The sequence below is a fragment of the Convolutriloba macropyga genome, chromosome 2 (assembly GCF_964194025.1).
Source record: "Convolutriloba macropyga chromosome 2, txConMacr16.3, whole genome shotgun sequence".
NCBI classification, from domain to species: Eukaryota; Metazoa; Xenacoelomorpha; order Acoela; family Convolutidae; genus Convolutriloba; species Convolutriloba macropyga.
The window spans coordinates 20,127,326-20,144,487 of record NC_134469.1 but is presented as its reverse complement, the minus strand read 5'-3'; the positions used below and the strand labels follow the sequence as shown (position 1 = coordinate 20,144,487).

The 17,162-nt window shown below is 35.0% G+C and overlaps 2 protein-coding genes across 3 annotated transcripts in view; both read right to left on the bottom strand.

Moving 5' to 3' along the window:
* Nucleotides 1–17,156, bottom strand: part of LOC142334850 (uncharacterized) — a 93,893-nt gene extending 76,737 nt beyond the window's left edge. Inside the window, exons 1-6 of the mRNA XM_075383177.1 lie at nucleotides 17,093–17,156; nucleotides 8,932–8,993; nucleotides 8,111–8,377; nucleotides 7,303–7,513; nucleotides 6,170–6,346; nucleotides 26–172 (exon numbers count right to left, since the gene is read on the bottom strand). Coding sequence (XP_075239292.1) covers nucleotides 26–172; nucleotides 6,170–6,346; nucleotides 7,303–7,513; nucleotides 8,111–8,283 — 708 coding nt within the window. The 5' untranslated portion in view covers nucleotides 8,284–8,377; nucleotides 8,932–8,993; nucleotides 17,093–17,156. The remainder of the gene's footprint in view (nucleotides 1–25; nucleotides 173–6,169; nucleotides 6,347–7,302; nucleotides 7,514–8,110; nucleotides 8,378–8,931; nucleotides 8,994–17,092) is intronic.
* Nucleotides 1–17,162, bottom strand: part of LOC142357771 (uncharacterized) — a 406,796-nt gene that overhangs the window by 212,861 nt on the left and 176,773 nt on the right. The window lies entirely within an intron of this gene.

Here is a 17,162-nt window from a genome sequence, read left to right as displayed (position 1 = left end):
TATGTGAACAAATAGGTATAAGCACCTGTACTACTCCTTGGTATGAAAGAGTGAAGTCAATCTGGTCTTTGGCCACAGTCCGAGATCCAGTATCTTCTGATGGCGGGAGGGGGTAGAGTGACTCCACAAACACTTCACTATCTCCCTCTAGGCCATAGCTCACAGGAGTCACCTTGAAAGGTTTTTCCTGCTCAAGTAAGTTTCCTTTCAAAGTGCATGTTATTGTTTAAGTTCACTGTCAAAGGCGAGGCCCTTTTCCAAAATGACCTCTGACCAGATCGTCCCACACCAAAATGGTTTCTGTTGAGACCATGCCGGCCGACCATTGTCCAAGCTTTCGCGCACTCAAAGTTCTTTTCAAAATTATATAAATCGAGCACAGACTGCCCTCATTTGTGCTCTAAGATCTTCACATCAGTTAATTCATCTCTGTATAGTTACATTAACCTTCAGTACCGATTCAGAAAGCTTTCAGAATAGTTTCTGCATCGATTCTGAAAACTCTCTGAATCAGAGCAAAAGTCAGAATCAGTGCTCTCTGAGTCAGAGGAAATCTCAGAATGCATTTCTGAGTTAGCCCTGAATCAGAATAAAAATTACAAAATTTTGTCAACACTGCAAAAACTACAAATTCTATCGGGTTTTTAACCGTTGTATTATGTTTTGAAGCAAAATGCCAACAACTCTATTAGAAACAAAAGGAATCACAAAGTTGCTTACACATTCTGCTTTAGTAAAGCAAAAAAATTTTGGTTCTTTGCAAAAATACTGATCTCAGCAAACTCGAATTCAGCATTTTGTCTACCTAACAACGGTTTAAAGAAAAAATTTTCCTGAAGAAATTTCACTCTTAGTAACTTTTCCAGAATTAATAACTTTTATTTATTATTACTGGAATTTTTCGTCAAAAATCCTTAATTGCGTCTTTTGATATCGCATCAAACTGAACCTCTACTTTTTCACAGTTCTCAAATAATTGCCATAGGGTTCTGTGGTGCGACATCCCAGAGTAATAAAGTAAACAAACCGACCAAAATTAAAATGTACAAATCGACCAAAATTTAAAAAGTATGTTTTTTGAGAAACTGTAAGTGTGTTGTCTTTACCTTGCTATAGCCGTTTTTCTATAACTCATTTCAGTTACTCCGCCAATACCGATCCCCAGCCAGAATGAAAAGGAGGAGGGTAAAAACGGTACAGAGCATACTAGATAATCAGAAAACGTCAGTTTTGACATGACTTGAGGAAATTTTTGACAACTTTTTAGCTATACTATACATTTCTTCAATTATTGCAGGTAATTTACGAATTTTTCTAGGACCTGAGATAAATGGTGAAACATAGCTTGGCGCACGAACTAAGTTATGACTCTAAAGGATATCAGACAAAAAATCAGAGTCTGATTTGGAGCCTGAATCAGAATAATTTTTGCGACCCACTTGTGGGGGGACGAACTATATACTCAAATGGGTTTTTTTGTTCAGTCGATTTTGGCCGATCGATATATTCATCGTAGAGAAATGTGAGTAGCATCATTAAAAAGCTGTTCCAGCGTAGAAATCAAAAATAAAAAGATTTTTTTTTGAATTTTGTTTTTTTTTCGAGGAGTTATCGAGGAATGAGGTTTTGTGTGAACACGGGATATTTGGCATGATTTTGTTCACTTTTATTGTAATTTTTCTTAAAAATAAGATATTTTCCATAAAAACAGTATTTCAAATTTACATTTCATGCCACAAAATGAACCAATTGTGTGTTCCTAATAGACTGAAGGCGATAAAAAGACTAGTTCTAGTCTCATAGGGAAGTTCACTATAAAAAAAATCGAATTCTGTTTGAGAGCTCCTTTTTAGAAAACTTCTCAGTTTTTTTGGTTTCTAAATCACCTAGAGACTAGTCACTTTCTATATCGAGGTGCCGTTAACGACAAACCTCATATACAGTCAAATGAAGCCCATTGAACAAAAAAGCGTTTTCAAATGATTGCTCATGTTTTTTTTGGCTTCGACACTGGGTTTTTGTAAATTTAAATGAAAATTTGATTTTCGTTTTGAGGATTAACCAATTTTCTGTAGTCATGTGGCATAAATTCATTGACCAAAGTTGCAATATGTTCCGTAATGAGCATTAAGTGAACATATCTAGTGCTTTGAGTGGACATCTATTGGCTGTTAAGGCTTTAAGAATAATTTTTTTGAAAATTTTGAGCATTAACCAATCGAAAACTTATTTTCGTGAACTGTAAGTCAGTCTCAATAATGACAGGACCCTCGTCCTCCTTCCTAATGCAGCCAAAATTTATCTGATTAGCGGTTTTATCTACTAAATTTTGGATATATGACTTCAATGACACAAGATCTCAATTTTTTTAAAAATTTTATAAATTATTTTATTTCGAACTGATATCACGTCATCCAAATATTGATAGCTCCCATTGGTTTGAAAAAACGTTCAGTGGATCACTGATAAATTTTTCAGAGAAAAACTTATGGTTTAAATGGCTTCGACACTTTCGTCTCGCACTTTTCTACTGAATTTTTCGTTTTTGCCTGTATTTGTTGTTTTCATAGTCATAATACCTTTTGTGATGTCTTATTGATTAACTTTGAATAATGAACGTCATAGTCTTGACATTGGAATATACTTGAGCGTATTTATTGACTTTCTGAACATTAACCAATCTTAAACTTTTTTTCGTGAAATGTTAGTCAGTCTCACCAGTGAGAGGGCCCCCTTCTTTTCTACTGCAGTCAAGACTAATGTAGTTAGTGGTTTTATCTTCTAAGTATTGGTTCTATGACCTAAATTACAAGATTTCAAATTTTTGTTTTAGATTTTTTGATATTTTCGTTTTATTGGTTACCTTTAAACTCTTATCACATTATCCAAATATCGATAGCTACCATTGGCTTAGAAATGACATTCAGTGGATCACAGATTAATTTATTGGAGAATAGCTCGTGTTTTAAATGGCTCCGACACTTTACTCTCGCAATTTCCTACTGAATTTTTGGTTTTTGCCTGTTTTTTTTTGTTGTTGTTGTTTTCATAGTCATAAGACCTATTGTGCTGCTTTATTGATTAACTAGGCAAGACAAATATCTTTATTGTTTCCCGTCGGGGCATATTGGTGTGCATTTATGGACTTCCGTTGAAAGCTATTGAATTTAATGGCTGTTAAACTTTTAAAAATAAATTTTTGAAAATTTTTTTAAACATTAAAAAATCTTAACCTTTTTTTGTGAATTTCTAGTGATGCTCAGCATTGAGAGCACCCCTTCATTTCTACTAGATACAAAGTGAATCTGGTTTCCGGTTTCATCTTCTAGCTAATAGTTTTAAGACTTCAATGCCACGGGTTTTCAAAATTTTCTAATTTTTGAATACTTTTTCTTATTTTTGGTTCCTGTTGAAATCTTGTCACATTATCCTAAATCTGGTAGTTACTGGACGTTCAATGGGTTATAAATAAAGTTTTCAGAAAAGAGTTTATGATTTAAATTGCTTCGACACTTTCTTCAGGCACTTTTCTACATTTTTTTGTCTTTGCCTGTATTTGTTGTTGTTTTCTTAGTCAATGACGTGTTCTGATGGTTTAATGATGAAATATGAATGGAAAACAATCATGTCGTCCCATCAATCCAGCGTATTTACTGGCTTCCGTTGAAATCTATTGAGTTTTATGGCGTTGATACTGCGAGTTTTCTCAACAATTTAGTGGTTCTTTTGTTTTTGTTCATATTTGGTGATTTTTTTGAAGTTAAATTGTTGAAAACGAAAACTCCCAATGCTGTTTAAATAAAATATTTGAAACCTGAAAAGTTTTTTTTTGAAAAGTTAAGTGCCTTCGACACATTTTTCGCTCAATTTTCTTGAATCTGTTGTTTTTGCCTGTTTTTTGCCGTAATTTGCTGACCGGTCGCATAAGCTTGTAATTGAAGATTGAATGAATGATGTTACCCAAAGCACTCGCTTTATAGCGATTAGATTTAATTTTTATGATACAAAAATTCAATTTTTTTAAAAATCTTTTCAGTTTTTGTTGTTCTTTTCGTCAACTTAAAACTTATTTTCTTCATTGAGAGGTCCCGTCCAAATTCTTGTATTTCAAAAAAAACATATCTACATATATGATTTTTCACTGATTGTTTTTTTCCAATGTTTTGTCTGGTGGACAATATGCGTTTTTTAAACGTTTTTTGAGTGGTCAGTTTTTTGTTTCTTTTTCTCTACTTTCAACACAATCGCTCAATAACAGATTCCAACGGTTTTCAGATGTAGCCCAGGTAAACTTAGTTAATATCTCGATATAAAGCCTTTAGCTGAAATAGTAGAAATAACAATTGATTTAAAAGTACTTAATATTCAGTATGAGTTAATGATTTTAATGGTATCAATAATTTGTGTATTTGCAAATCGTGTGTAATTTTTTTGAGTTTATCTTCATCTTTAGTCCGTTTCTATAGCTTAGTCAATCCAAAAGCAGCTCCTTTTGGATTTGTAATAACTTTTTCATAATTTGTTAAGGTATACTTAGTTAAAACCTAATGCTTTTGAAGACTTTTGAATTTTCTTGTATTAAAAAATTTTCATTTAATTTTGAAATTCGCCTCGTTATTCGTTCTGTTCGTCGAGTTGTAACCTAGTCTCATTATGAAAAATTTCCATCTGCTGTCTAGTTAGGAAAAAGTAAGTTTGTGTAGTTAAGGTTTTATCTGACTGCATTTTCACGTTGTTACTAGGTGCTTTTTAATTTTGATATTCAGTTTTTGCAGTGAAATTTTTGTTTTTGCTAATTTTGTTGTTTGTTTTTTTTTCTCTTAGTCTCTTTAACGGCAGATCTTGTTGGCGCTCTAATGAGGCATGGAATTTTGCAATTCAATTAGAGGTTAGATTGTGTGACGATTGTTTTAAACTCAAATATCTGTTTTTGTTATAGCGTCTTTTGGTTGACAATTATGTAAAGAATGTTGATAAGCTCGGGTCGGAACATCATGTGCAAACGCACATTAACGAGCCTCCTTGTTTGGATTCAGATTCAATTTCTGAACATTGATAGTCTGAATGAGAGAAAATCAGAGCAAAATGTGACATGAACAGACTCTGAATCAGTACTGAATTGTTTCGGAAAAACTTCCGGTTTCGGTACTGATTTAATCTGAAAGTTAGTTACAGGTCACGAATTTGTGACCTCACTTGCAATTGAATATATATAATCAGATTTTACATTTTGCTAGTGCGAATTACTCTAACATTTTATCGCAGATAAAATTGTATGTAAATCCGCAAAGTTGAAAACTATGAGCAGTTCACGATGTAATCAGGAACAGATGTACAATCATTATAAAATCATTACTTTCATCGTGTGCAACAATTACAATTTTGCATTGCTCGAATGCCGTAAGGTAGAATGTAATAATATCTTAATAAAGTTTCCATTTTGGCAACCTCTATAAGGATGTCTAGTTTGTTTCCCACCATAGTCGAGGCCTGAACTTCTGAAACAACTATGCTCGACAAAAAATTCGTATTAAAAATCTTTGCTCAAATTAAATAGTCTAAGAAAACAATTAGCTCAACTTTATGGTCTTCTCGACTTGAGCTCGGCGTATATTTTTGCTGAAATTTTGCTGCTGGACATTTGCTCCACTAAATTTGATCTTCAACCTTCTTAAGCTTGAGACTTTTCTTTGAATTTGAAGCTCAAATTTAGCTGGACCCAAATTTGATTCTCCAGGTTGGCTTGAACAACATTTGACTCCCGAAGAATTACAGATAGGATTTAATTGACGATCAGTTTCTCTATTGTCAATGAGTTGTTCAAAGTTAACCAAACTAGAGAACAAAGTTCACCTATTAAAGTTGGCTCTAAATCAGGAAGAATGTTTGGCCTTACCAGTCCAGAAAAGAGTTAGTGTTTTGAATATTTTTGTTCAAATAATATTCGCATTTGGGCTACACATAACCGTATACAAAACCGTTCCCATTTAGGCTATAAAAAATAGTACGCTATTTTGCTCTTGAGCTTGTGAACAATTTTTCACATGTACGTTAATTTGTTCATATAGGTTCGTTAAAATGGTTCACATGTAGACGATTTAAGGGAAAATGAAATAGAAGTAATCGATTCCACTTCACTAGCCTTAATCCATAAATAATTGCAACTCACAGTGGTTTCGTATTGTTCTCCAGGTGTTAGTTGGACGTCTCTCTGCAATGACCACTGACCAGTTGTTAGTACACTATGTTGGAAATCTAATGAAAGGGGCGCAATTGATATCTTGAATACCTCCACACGGGGTTGCTGTGCCCATGACACTTTGAATGTGGTCGTCGAACCTTCTTCCTGTGACGTCGATAGAAATTTTTAACATCAGAAAAAAAACTAAATTGATAAATGGTCCCACCAAGATTGCAGGAGGAAACATAACATTAACACAAAGCAAATAACAAAATCTGGGCAATCAAAAATCGGAGCGCTAATGATATTAAACTATCAACATGACACGATGTTAAATTTCGTAATTGTAATTGTTTTTAAGGATGAAGTGTTTTGTCCATAAAAAATTGTTTTCTCCAATTGAATTACTTTACCTCGTTCAAACAATTGAAGAGCTGTTTAAAATCATCAATGTAGAAACGTTTTGACTTTTTAAAATAAAATCTTGATATAAAGTTTAGTTGTTAAAAAATCAGAGCCTACAAACTCACAACAACCTCGACTGAAAATGTCAACATAACTCACCATTATTCAAAAATGACTTTTATTGCAACCCAGCATTTTATCTTTACATGAGTCTTGGATTGATGAGACGGTTTTATACCCGGACCCTGGTCTCATAGTAACTCAGTACTGACTCATTATATCTCACTAGTAAAACGTTTAACCTGTACTGTTTCACAGTATCTTAAGGGTTTCTTTGGCACCCAATTCTTTAAATTTAAACCCCACACCCTTGATTTAGAGTACAGGGTTATGTCGTTAATGAATAAGATAGCTAGTTACTCTATTCAATTTCTTTCGCATTTTTTGTTGTAAATTTTGTGTTGATCAAACAATATTGTATAAAAGTTTGTTTTTGGATAACATTATTTCAACATAAACTCTACGAAATTACAATTCAAATGAAAAGACAGCTAAAAGACAAATCAGAGACTTAAGTTTTCTCAAGTTTTTTCCACTTTTCTGTATCTGAACAGTTCACTATTATCTCTAAACGGCAATCACTTTTGGCAAATACGTAACATTAGCGGAATTATTGTCTATGCATATTTTTTTCAAGGAAAGACCAAAAAACTAACGAGTGGAGTTGGTCCTACAGTGAGTTCGAATACATCATGCTCCAGCATCAACGCTAGGGCGTCTTTGACTCCGAGAGGTTGTTCCGGGTACGTGTATCCCAAGTATGAGTAGTGTCGAAGTAGAGGGTTTGATCCCCGACTGGTCACACTCATTTCCCATTCGTATTTGGACCCGGGCATCAAGTTCTCAAGCACGAATATGGGCTCCAGCCTAAAGCAGCAGAAGTTTTGCCATATGACCTAACTTTGACATTGACTTCAAAACTAAGTAATCCGTGTCGAAATTTCCTCTAAATCAGAATTTACTCCCCCGCATTCATTGAAAAAATAAATACCTTTTCACCGAATTAGATTTTGATCTTTTTGATCATTTATGTTATTAACTTTAATGTCACGTCACCAATGCGAAAAGAAATTTCAGACTATCAGCTCTTTTTAATTTCAATAAGATAAATGATGACTTTGCAAGACAGCTTTTGACAATTTACACAAATTTGAGCCTCAAGAATGCATCGTATATAGTTTAATAGTTTCTTAAGAACTATCGAAGTATATAAAGACACAGTCTTGGGGCTAAAATCAGGCAAATCTTCACCGAATGCCTTTATATCAAATCCCATAACACTCTAATCAGACAACCGCTCCGCGGCAGACCTCATGAAAAAGTGTCTTGCATCTGAACAAGATAATTTTTTTTATACCAAACCCAGCTTTGACATCAGTAGATGAATGAATGTGATGCATGTGATTAACTGTCGAATTAGACCGGTACCACAACTGGGACGTAGAATCAAGTAATTGAACTTACTGAAACGGCTGATTGAGTACATCACTATGGTAATAGTCAACACCCCTCACTTCCACAGCGATTCCAGCTCCCACTCCAGATTCGAAATGAGGTTCAAATGTAATTGTGTCAATGGTGGAAGAGATTTCAACATTTGTGATGACGTCAGTGTAGAGAGAGTGTGTGAATGACATTGTAGTGCTGGTCTTGCCATAGTCACTCTCCGACTGTGCGTAGATTGCGTACTCCTCGCCCGCTTCCAGATCACTTATGGTTCCAGTATTTGGACTGAAAAACCATCAACACAACTTATGAAGGTGTTAGAAGTTTGAAAACACCATGATCGAATATAATTTTCACATGAGATGAGACAATTGTCATATATTTGGGTCGAGGAATCTTGCGACATTTATGAAAGAAATTAGCTGAAATGCGCTGGAATTTAATAAAATCTCAGCGCATTTGATGCATCTGTTGCGTAATTTTAACACGTTTATTAGCGAGTTTTTTACGCAAAAATGTTCTCGGCCCCGGTAACTTGACCAAAAATTTACTCGTATAAAGAAAACTTGTCTAGAGGCGAAGCAAGCCTTGAGGAACAAAATAGAAAAATAGTTGGGATACCCAAGTAAGATGAGCTCAAGTTCAAGAGCTTAAAACCACTTGGTGTAAGGTTTGCGCCCGAAAGTTAAAAGATAAAGGTTTCAATCTACTTTGTTCGATTTTCACAAATAGTTGTACTTGCTTGGATTCCCGAACAAATAGGTCATTAGAAACTTTTAAGAAGAGAGCCTACACATGCTGATAATGAAATGCACAATGTAGAGATGACCAATTATTACCTGTCGTTGTTGAACGGACAAGGGCAGTTCCCGTCAGCTGGGTCATTCCATACAAGAACATTCTAGAACAAATTAAACTATCTGGCCCACTAATATAATGTGGCCCAGGAATATTTCTAAAACTATGCAAGGTATTCAGCGAAAGCGCTGATATTTCCAAAACTCAGCTCAACATTCTGCAAACTTTTTACTGAATTGCGCTGAAAAGCATTGAAGTGTTGTGAGAAATTTGCAGAAAGTTGCCGCAGTTTATAAAAAAAAAATTTCGCGAAATATCCCGCATCTCTGAAACAAATTTTCAGCGCCGTTATGAGCTGAAAATCGCCACCAATTGAATATCTGTGAATTAGCGTTCCGGGGAGCTGATTTCTGAAAAAATTGCCACTTTCCCTTTCAATTTGACATTATAACCTTTTGTAATGAATTCTGAACATTTTGAACATAATTTCTGTTATTTTACATTTGACTTTCTGTTATTTTACGTTTGACATTTCGGGATGAGCACCGTAAAAAGATCTTAGCATGCTTAAAAACTCATATAATATCAATATTAATCAAATTAAGTTATACATATAGTTGTTATATATGGCCGCATGGAATCATAGCAGAACATGCAAAAATCATAAATGAAATCTTAACAAGCAAAATGCCAGAAAAAAAGCAGGATCAAAACAATAGGAAAATTACCGCAAAGTTACCGCAAAGTTACCGCAAAGTCTCCAACTGATCAATTTACCAAGGGACATACTGTAACAGATATTAAAATTGAAATTCTTAATTGAAATTCTTAAATGAAATCTTACCTAACAAAATGCCAGAAAACAAGCAGGATCAAAACAATAGGAAAATTACTATTTTTTGCGGTAACTTTTGAGGACCTCAAAAATAGTAACTTTCCTATTGTTTTGATCCTGCTTTTTTCTGGCATTTTGCTTGGTAAGATTTCATTTAAGAATTTCATTTAAGAATTTCAATTTTTATATCTGTTACAGTATGTCCCTTGGTAACCCGATCAATTGGAAACTTTGCGGTTGCACTATTGCATTATAGTATGTATAATATTGTCGGAGAGTTCCGAAAATTATTTTGTCTCATAGAATTAAACAAACTTGTTTGAAAGTAATCATCAAAACAAAAGATTTTCTACGTTCTACATTCAATGCAAATTCCTCAATTTAATTTTTCTACTGTATGTGATTAGCTACGTATGACAGCTACAGTGTTCTCAGCTAGCCCCTAAACTGAAGACAAAAGTTAAATTTTTTACTAAATCTCATAACATGTCAATTTTTTCGTTAACTGTTTTTTGTGAGGAGCATTGCTTTTTGGGACACTATTTAGCTTTCTCTTTAAGATTCAATAGCGGAGCCAAATCTTAAAAAATTTTTGATTTTAAATATGTAAATATGAGCAGCAATGGAGAATTCAGTTATTGTTTTCAGTATTTCGACAAAAACGTTTTTTTTGGATCTTGGCAAATACTGGGTTACCATCAAAATTTTGCTTCAAATTTTTTAAGGATTCATAATTGATTTTCTACAGTTAACTAAGAATGCTCATGTCTTTTTGAGGCGCCAGCATGCCCAAATATTTTTGCTTCCTCAAAAAGTGTACCTCCACCACCTCCCCAGAGCATTCTCTCTACTACTCTCCACTACTCTCTCCACTATCCTTTATTGATTAAACTCTCCGAAATTAAAGATTCACTATGAATTTGACCTCACTTGTCGTACACTTGCAGTTATTTTCCATGCATGCTCCAATATTCAAAATTCCATGCATGCTTCAATGTTGCGAAAAAAATATTTCTGCATTTTTTTAACGTTGAAAAAAACTTCATAGATCAATAACTTCTACAGTAATTCTTTTTGAAAAATGCCAATTATTACATGCAAGAATTCAAAAGAACTACAAAAATTCCATATGTAAATTTAACACTAGAATATTTTTGATTAAGGAAAAATTAGTATGTTGTTTCACCACACACTTGCGGTGAATTTTTGCTTTTAATCGTTTTTACTGCAACAATTTGTTGTCCGACATACAGCTATGCAATCGAATATCATTGTTGCATGTTTTGACCAACGACTTACAGACAAATTTTGGATCTGCAGAATGCTGAATCCTGTAATGCGTCGATTGTGTCTTTTGTGGCGAAACGTCGCGCAGAGACGAAAGAAGGCAAACTCAACACCGACGGTACAATTTCTGGAGACTAGATCTGCGGACTAGATCTACATTTGAAACTTAGCAGCCCTGAAAAGCTACTAGAAGCTACTCTTTTTAAAGAGCTCAGAGTAGTAATTCAAATCTTTTTTTCTCCGAAAGAGAGTTATAACGGCATAAGGGACTAAATTTTTGTCCGTTGTCCAAGAAGTTGAAGAATCCGACGATGATTTTCTAGCGCATCTAGGAGAAGAAGCGCGCTATTGTGACTTTCAGAAATTAAAAACAGTGACCGACCCCTAGATGGAGTTGGTAGAAATTAAGACTATTAGGTGGCATCAAAACTAAACCCACGATAATTCTTTCTGAAATGACAGAAAGTCTACAGTTGAGAACTACAGCATTGGCTTTTTTGCGAGTTCTTCAACAGGTAAAGAACTGGTTACAGTGAAGAAAGAAGTGGGATACAACTTAAAAAGACACCTTTGGAAAACCGATTGAAAAGTTCACTGGTATTAAAGGCAATGGCAACTTGTGCAATAGATGTGGAGGTAAGTCAAAGAGTAGCAACCTGTGTCCGGCTCTGAACAAAAAATTCCATACCTGTGAAAAGGTGGGAAACTTTGCAAAAATTTGCAAAGGTAAAACTCAACCTAACTCAGGTAAGTCCGACCAGCATAACAACTTCTGCGATGAAGAGGGTAATTTGTCTGGTCAAACAACTTCTGAAATTGAGATGGAAACGTACTATACACAGAAACACATGTTTAACATGTCAACAACATGCGACTTCATTACAGTAAAAGACCAAAAAATAGATTTTCAAGTTCATAACGGTGCTAATAGTACTGTGATATCGCCATTCTTCTGGACTGAGCTTGGTAGACATCAGTTAGGTGGGAAAATCAGACGTCATGAGGCCTATGATGACCATCAACTGACGCCTGTGCTATCACTAACATGTGATGTTAGAAATGAGTAAAGGCGACAACTTGCAGTTGTGTAATCCGAAAATGCGTTTGGGCCACTTGAGAGAGACATACTAACCAAAGAAGGCATCAACACTGTGTGTGATGAATAAATAACTGCAGTCAAAGGATACAAAGTGCATCTGCATCTATACCCGGACCACAGCCGATGTTCTTCAAGGCTAGAAAGTTACCTCTACAAGACAAGTTCAAAGAAAAACTTGAGAAGATGGTGCGACAGGGCATCCTAGAGCCAGTGCAACATTTTGGAGTCACAATTGGATCTCCAGTAGTTTAGCAGCGGACGATGGAGCATTAAGACTATGCGTGGACCTGATAGTTTACCTTTACGGCAAAGTTATGGAAGAGGGTCATACAATCCCAGACATGGTGACCATATTCAAAAATCTCTGTACGTCCTCTTAATTTGATAAAGTTTCCTTATCAGACGCATATTATCAAATCGAATTGAATGATGATGCAAAAAAAATATGTACAATCAACACATCGCAAGCTTTATTCAAGACGTGCAGTCTTCCTCAGCTCTTGAAGAAATTTTATTCAATCTTCCAGAATTGCATCGAATCAGCTCTCAAAGAAATCAAAGGTGAGGTCATCTTTCAGGATCCTGCACTGGTATAAGAAACAACAAAGGAGCAATACGAAAAACAAATGCTTGCGGCCAAAAGTCGACTACGTGAGGATAATTTCACCATCCTTGAAAAGAAATCTAATTCTAAACCAGTCTCAGGCGTTAGTTTTCTCGGTTACTCAGTTTCAAAAGAACGAATAACACCCGATCCTATAATCAAAAATGCAAAAACCACCATCTAATGTGAAACAATTAGAGTCTTTTGTCCGCCTACCGGATTTTTTGGACGAATGATACCAGATTTTGTTACAAAAATGTTACTTTTGAATGAAATTCGAAAAGACGGTTTCAGATGGGAAAAAGAAGAACAGAACGAACGCTTTCAAAAACATAAAAATTGAGTTATTTGCTAACCTACTTTTTCAGCCTTACAGCTTGATGAAAGAAACTACAGTGACAACACGCCTCAGAAAAAGCAATAGGCTCTCTCACATGTAGGACATCCCATGATCCATGTCTCAAAGAAGTTGTCACAAGCCGAACAAAACTCCATCAATATTGAGCGAGAGGCGCTTTCAATCCTTTTTGTGGTCACAAGATTGAAACACTTCCTGTTCGGAAGGAGGTTCACTCTGCAAACTGATCAAAAACCTCTCAAATATCTCTTTGCACCAGACGACAAGATTCATAAAACAGCATCAGCAAGAATCGCGAGAGGGGCTATAGCGCTGATGGGATTCCAATTCCAATTGAATTATACAGCCGGAGAGCAGATCCCACACTGATGCTTTGAGCAGACTTGATTTTGGTGACGACGACGACAATGATTGGGTCTGCATTGCTCTCAACAATATCTATTGTGTTCAATCCGACCTGTTGACCCAGTCGGCCATCAGAACTGAACTGGGATTTACTCGAATCCTCCAAGATGTCGTCAAAAATATGAAAAATGGAATCCAGAAACAGTGCTCACAAGCAGAGAAAGGTTTCGAACAACAGAAAGAAGCCTTAACTATCCCCAACGGAATCATTTTTCGAGGAGTTGTGCACTTCATTCCAACCAAACTAATACATATGGTGATGGCCAAAGCTCATGAGACACACCTAAGCAAATATGCAAACGAAACAGCAGTCCGAATGATAGCATTTTGGCACGGCATCCGTCAAGGTGCTCCTCGATTTGTTAGTAATTGTAAGGAATGCCAAGAAATCAGGCCTAGACTGGGGAAACAGTATCTACTTGACGAGAAGCAGAAGTTTGAGAAAGACTCCATGTAAACCAGGGTTACGTAAATGACCAGGGTAAAATCTTAGTAATAGCAGACGCGGGATCAGGCTGGATAGAAGGTGCACTTGAGTCAAATCGTTGCAAGGTTTGGGATAACAAAAACGTTAGTATCAGTTAATGGTCCCGAGTTTGTAATCGGCAACCTAAAACAGTGGTGTGAATCACAGAAGATTAAAATGATGAGGTCGTTTATCTACCAATCAAGAGCAAATAGACTTGCCGAGCGAGCGGTTCAAACAGTGAAACTGGCTATTCAAGCCTGGAGTCCAAATCTGAATGTGTCATTTCGAGCTTTCCTACAGCTGGTTTTGATGGCACACCGGAATACTTCCAAGACGCAGGGCAAACTCCTCTGGAACTAGTGCTAGAACGGATAATGAGACTGCCAGCAATCTACTGACTCACAATCAGAGAGCAATAGAGACAATATAGACGCGGTATCACCCAACTACAATGAGGAAACTTTAGAAACTGAAGGAAAACAACTTTCAGGGTCCACAAGAACTTTAAACAACCAGAAAGATTCGAAGAAGCTATCCAGACAAACTTATTTAAAAGAGGAGGGATGATATGTCGCGAAGATCAGATTTTAGATGTTGGTGAAGAAATAAAATTTCATGGCTACTAAATTGAACTGAATCATTGCTTCAAATGTGTTCTGACCTGAAGTTTACCAGTATACATAAACCATAAAATTGAGCAAATAATGCGACCTGCTTACCATCAGTGATGACCATAAACCAACTCGATGATCCTCCCTGTAGACACCAAATGCACGTTCTCAGGTTAGGAGAACAATGTGTTAAGTGCAAAAGAGTTCAATAATACTTGCCATATATGACAAGGGGAAAAACTTGTTCATACTTAAGGTGTAAATTAACCAATATCATTTTATCTATATCTAGACAGTTCTGTAAATTTACATGCCGATAGCGACTATAAATACCTTTGATTTTCTGTACTTTTAGGCGATTTTGAATGCAATTATTAAAATTTTAAAACTCTTATTACTCGTGCCGGAGACCACATCACATCGCTTTCTAAATTAAGCAGTACTACTTGTACTTTTAAAATTCGTTTTTTACTCACTGATTGCAAGAAATTTTCACTCTTTTTTTGGATCATGGAAATTTTTAAATTCTTTTTTTTGCATAGTATAATAATGAACAAAATTCCATCTACGGACATTCTGACGGTAGAGATTGTTTTTTCTTGTTAGCCGAAGACATTTCAAAAAACTACATGCTGTCTATTCTATATCGAAATAATTATATAAGGTGATCTCAGGAAATTTTTAGGTCTTGTACTTGTTCTTCATTACGTATTTGATTTTTTGCAAATTGTCCAGACAATAGAGCAATTTATCAATTTGGAAGATGATGCAATGTACACCTATTATGGACCCATAGACCCAAAAAATCTACCGAAAAATGATGATGTCTTTTTTTCATTGAAACTGAGAATTTTTTAGAGAAACAAGATTTCGTTAAAATCTTTAGAAAAACAATGAGGCTCGGTAAATTTCATTTGCCAATAAAGTTCCGAACGATCTCACCCAAATTTTGGCATAAATGTTTACTAAATGAGGAACAGATAGCAAAACCCCAAAAATTCAAAAAATCTTCAAACAAAAAATTATGTGTATGAACAAAAAGATCGCCTCTAACGGCAATAAATCAGTTGAGTATAAGGGACGCATAAGATTGTTGAGACCAGCCATTATTACGAAAACCAGTAAAGACGAACCACAAAAGCATACAGTAAAGACAACAAAAATAATAACATCCAAAACTTTATGTCAGTTTAAAAAAAACTTATTAACAAGGTCAAAACAGCTACAGATTAAACTGAAATTAAACAAAATAAATTGTACTTTGCTAGAAACTATATGTGACCACTCCATAATAAGGCTTGGTAACAATCAGACAAAAAAGAACAAACGACATCAAAGTTAAAAAAACGGCTTATATTTTTAAAAGGAATTAATTTCAAACCAATGAGAGCCATTGGATAGCAACTGAAAACATTTAACATGTTTATTATCACCTGGGCCTCTATTGATTTTTTAAGGCGATCCTCAGGAAGATTTTTAGGTCTCCCTCTTGTTCTTGTTTACAATTTTCCTCAAAACTTCTAGACAAGGATTTATTAATATAATTTGCCGATGATGCATTTTTCATCTATGCTCGGACCAGAAACTACCAAAATTCATGAGAAGCAAAAATGGAAACATTTGCTTTTCTGTACAGGATAATGAATTAGCGGCATGTTTTTACAGAAAATAATATGGAAGACTGAGCGAACTGTAGCTATCAAGACATAATAAAATCGATAATGTGTCCAAATAGAAACAAACTAAAAAAAATCGTGGCTGCTGATATTCATTCAATTTATTTGACACGACATCAAACTTCTTTAACACAAGAATAAAGTTTTTGAAATCACATTTTTGGTTTTTTTTACTATTGAAATGGTTTTTCAATGTTATTTTTCGTTTTAGTCGTTGCATAAAAGTGTGAGAAATCTTCCAATACTAACAAAATTATTTCCAGTCGAACTTCTGATAGCTAAACTGTTTCAGACAAAGTTTATTTTTGCTATAATTTAACAAAATCATTTTAACAATGTCCACGGATTCTTAACGCTAAAACAGAATCTTCAAACGAACTAGTTTAAAGCCAACAAGAACTTTGGAAAAAGTTGTATGAACTCAGTTAGTTGCCAACACGTGCATAAATGTTAAAGGTATTACGCAATGTCTTCATTCAGCAAGAAGTAGAAAATAGTATAAACGTAAGCAGCATTTTTTACTTCACAACACGAGGACATTCTTTTAAATATAACCTAGGTGCATTCGAAATTTATTTTTGTTACTGGGAAGAAAACAAATTTATTAATTTATCTTTTTTGATGAAATTGTTTTCATCTATAAAATAGTACCAATAAATATATCTTTGCGTAAATTGTGTTAAATATTTTTTGTTTCAATTATCTTTAGCCTCGTGAAAAAAGTTAGCCCGATTGAATATCATTTGATGTAGCCTAATCGTCGACATAGGAGGCCCGGAAAGGCATACAAAATCCGCAAATACTTGAAAAAGTGGCGAAATTCTGACGAAAGCATCAGTTTCGATGATTTAGACCAACATTGAAGAAGTACGGAACTGTCCAGGCGAACTCAAGTGTGTGTTCTGTAGGCACAATTGATCCCAGAGTG